We start from the raw sequence: 3,451 nt of genomic DNA, 5'->3' as shown, positions 1-3,451 counted from the left end.
ACTTTAAAGGATAAAGAGCGGCGGGACGCAGGATCAACACCACGGGCTAGAAGAGAGAATGCAATGACGTCATCGGTGTTGAGCCGACGACTTGCGGATACTCTCACTTGTTCAGCCGTGATGTGGTGAGCGATTCCCACGAGATGCAGCCAGAATCTTTGGGGTAGGCGCTCCTGGGTTGCCACTAAGTTAGGGGACACAGCAACATTACAACCAGAGACGACTGTCTGGCACGGTTCGGGGGTACGTCCCAAAATACTGGCATACGTCGGTTTGCCAGTAACCTGGTCTGGTGGTTGACTTTTCGACGGAGAGACAAACCCGCCATGCGAAGCTCTGGAACGGTGCACGGCTAGAGTGTTGGTAGATTTTAGCGGGGATAGCATCGCGCGAATCTCACTGGAGAGCGGTTGGAGAATGGCGTCCTTGAGAGACGCGACGATAGTGCTGAGAGCACTCTGATAGCCCGCTTGGAATCCTCCTTCAGACGCCGAAGAATTGCGACGGCTTTCAAGAGTTTCAGTGCAGGAGGGACAGCTCCAATGTAGATTCTTGTGCGGATTGATGCAAGCCAGAACGGCATCAGGAATCAGGGTGCAATTCTTATGAAACACCGCCACACAGAAACAGCAACGCGTCGTTTCACACGCCTCTGAAGCATCCGTAGAACAGGCAGGACACAGAAGCGCCATTGCAGTCACGATGTAAACAACAATAAGGCTGACCAACGCACCGGGTTTGTTCAAAATAAATAACACACAAGGAGCAGGAACAAAGAACGTTACACAAACACGAACACTGGAAGACGTAAGCGGCGGTAAGAGACAAAAATATACGACCCGCAAATGCTCTAACACATAAATTTTTACTAATTTTAGTGGAACCGAAACGAGACGCGACCGACGCAATCAACTGACATTTGACAGTCGGCGGTCTTTGCAGTTGCTGTCGTCGTCTCCGATGTTGTTGCGTACTCCTTTGTTGATGTTGAGAGTCCGGTTGCCTTACCTCGAATAAAATTAACCGATGATCCGATGCAATATATCGGCTGGTCACTTTCCACGTGCTCGGATCTGCAATGGTGTTACTGGCGAATGTCACATCTACAATGCTTGGACCGGCTATCCCGTTTCCTGTAAAGGTAGGGGTGCTTCCTTGGTTCAGCAGCTGTAAGCCTCGGGCTTGCATGGCATCTAATAATTCTTCGCCACGAGTGTTGTTCCTCGCGCTGCCCCACTCTACATGCCAGGCATTAAAGTCACCGGCAACGATGACCTTAGAGTGGGACATGGCCTCCAATTCCACAGCCTCCAAGAAGCGCTCATATTCAGCAGCAATCAGACGTGGTGGAGCGTAGCAGCTAATGTAAACAGTGCCCGCAACTTGGGCCGCTACCAAACCAGGTTCCTGACTACTCCACACCCTCTGGATAGGGTGCCTTCCGGTGGCTACCACAGCTACGCTCCTAGACTGGTCGAACGCCCATCTCCCATTGTTGGCAGGTGGCCCGTAGACTTCCGACAGCAGCAGCACGTCGGCGCCAAGTTCCCTCGCTGCTTGAAGTGCAAGGTCTTGAGCCATCCTGCCATGTCCAATGTTGGCCTGCAACACTCTTACACCGAACATCGGACAGATGTTCGGGCACAATCTCTGTGGCCGATGTAATGCGGTCCACCACAAATTCCACACTTCTGTTCCTCGGTGCAAGTGGCAGCGGGATGACCCTTACCTCCGCAGCGAATGCACCAATCTCGTCGATCCGCCTGCGCCCGGCAGTTGCGTGCCACATGGCCGAACTCCAGACACCGGTAGCAGCGCTGTCGCTCCAACGGATTGTCTTTCACTTCTTGAATGAGGCAAGCGCATCCATGAACAAACAGGCGTTTGCCAACTAGCTCAGCGACTTTCGTGAGAGGCAAACGAATTCGCGCTCGCTTTGTACCGTTGAAGATGGTCCAAAGATGGAATGCTGTAGCACCCGCCTTCGCTCCGAGTTTGCTCTCGATGGCAGTGAGCACGTCTTCTTTCTCCGCCATGGGGTCGAGGTGACTAAGGTAGACCTCCCCCATCTCAGTTATGATGCGCGCCTTCCCGTCCTCCCCGACGATGTCCTGCACGACATTGAGAACGTCCTCGCTATTGGCAGATTTGGACAACGGCAACCGAAGATAGGAGAGCTGCGTTCGGGTCCCCATTTGCACATGCTGTGCAACTTCCGTCCCTTCTAGACCCTTGCGCACCTTGCAGTAAACATCCATCCATGTTTTACCATTGGCCGGTGCCACCTCAATCATGTCCGCCTTCACCTTACGACGCGGTACGGCAAGTTGTTTCTGCCGTTGCTGTTGTGAGCGCTGATGTTGCTGCTGGGAGAGTTGCTGCTTCGAGCACTGCTGCGGCTGCGAGCGCTGCTGTTGTTGTTGCTGCTGCTGTGCAGGGCGTCGCTTTACCACGGTCGACCAACCGTCTGTAAGTGGAGCAGGTATGCTGATCAGGCCTGGTATTGAGAGCGAAGGCATTTGCTTTTGCAGCAGATGCTGGGACTGCTGTTGCAGTGGTTGTTGCTGAAGCTGCTGCTGTCCACGCTGCTGCTGCTGATACTGCTGCTGTCCACGTTGCTGCTGCTTTTGTGACTGCTGCCGTAGGTTTTGCTGCTGCTGCTGTTGTTGGTGTAGCTGTTTCAGTGCTCGACGCTCCTTTTCTCGTCGGCCAGCACGATGTCGACGTCGGCGCACGGTGGGAGCAGATGTAGGTTGTTGCTGCGACGCAGCCTGCGCCTGGAGGTTGGTCACCACTTGTGTGCCTTGGCGGTATAGCTCCAGCTCCTTACGAGTGTTACTGAGCTCTTTCACCAGGGAGCACACCTGAGCTGTGAGGCGAGCCAACTCCACTTGCATCTCCGCCTGCAGTTTGTCCCGAATTTGCAGCTGCTGACGGAGCACTGCTGCTGATGTATAATCGCTCGGCTGGTTGTTGTTGCTCTCGGCCGATGGTTGCGAGTTAATCTCCTTCATTCGCGTCGGCGGCACATCGAGCTCCATGTGAGCAATTCCGGGAACCTCGACAACCGTGTTGTCCATGTCATCGTCACCTTCATCGCTGGAGGAAAGAATGAGCTTGAGACTCTCCTCAGCGTTAGCCACGGAGCACTGTGATATCGCTCGGACTGTTGGTGGTGGTGGGGGCGTGTCTTCCATGCGTGCCGCAGAGGAAGCTCTAGGCAACGAACGTGTCCTTGACCTTAACACTCTCGTACAAGGGCGGGTATCATCACCCAGCCCTGACTGCATGATGCATTTAAACACCAAGCAGGTGTGTGTTGTAGGGAGTGTTGTTCAGGACGTTGGTGTAAAAAAAAAAAAAAAAAAAAAAAAAAAAAAAAAAAAAAAAAAAAAAAAAATTCGAGTACTATCGAGCAGCTTTTGATTACTCTACTGGGCTGCTAGCGACT

The 3,451-nt window shown here is 53.2% G+C and overlaps 1 protein-coding gene across 1 annotated transcript; it reads right to left on the bottom strand.

Annotated features, from left to right (window-relative positions):
- Positions 1-1,891: 1,891 nt before the first annotated feature.
- Positions 1,892-3,197, bottom strand: LOC128298531 (uncharacterized). Its single transcript, XM_053034288.1, has 3 exons — positions 2,615-3,197; positions 1,983-2,467; positions 1,892-1,903 (listed from the first exon to the last, which is right to left on the bottom strand). The coding sequence occupies exons 1-3, from the start codon at positions 3,195-3,197 to the stop codon at positions 1,892-1,894; spliced, it is 1,080 nt and encodes a 359-aa protein (XP_052890248.1).
- Between the last annotated feature and the right edge of the window lie 254 nt (positions 3,198-3,451).

This window comes from Anopheles moucheti, chromosome 2 (assembly GCF_943734755.1).
Source record: "Anopheles moucheti chromosome 2, idAnoMoucSN_F20_07, whole genome shotgun sequence".
NCBI lineage: Eukaryota > Metazoa > Arthropoda > Insecta > Diptera > Culicidae > Anopheles > Anopheles moucheti.
Note: the sequence above shows the minus strand (reverse complement) of the source record. Positions and strands in the feature narration are given on the sequence as shown.

Excerpts from the sequence above, each read along its gene's own strand:
- LOC128298531 (XM_053034288.1), bottom strand. The coding sequence starts at position 3,197 with ATGGAAGACACGCCCCCACCACCACCAACAGTCCGAGCGATATCACAG. Across the intron at positions 2,468-2,614 it reads GTCACAAAAGCAGCAGCAAC|ACGGTTGGTCGACCGTGGTA; the intron begins GTGGACAGCAGC and ends CTCCACTTACAG.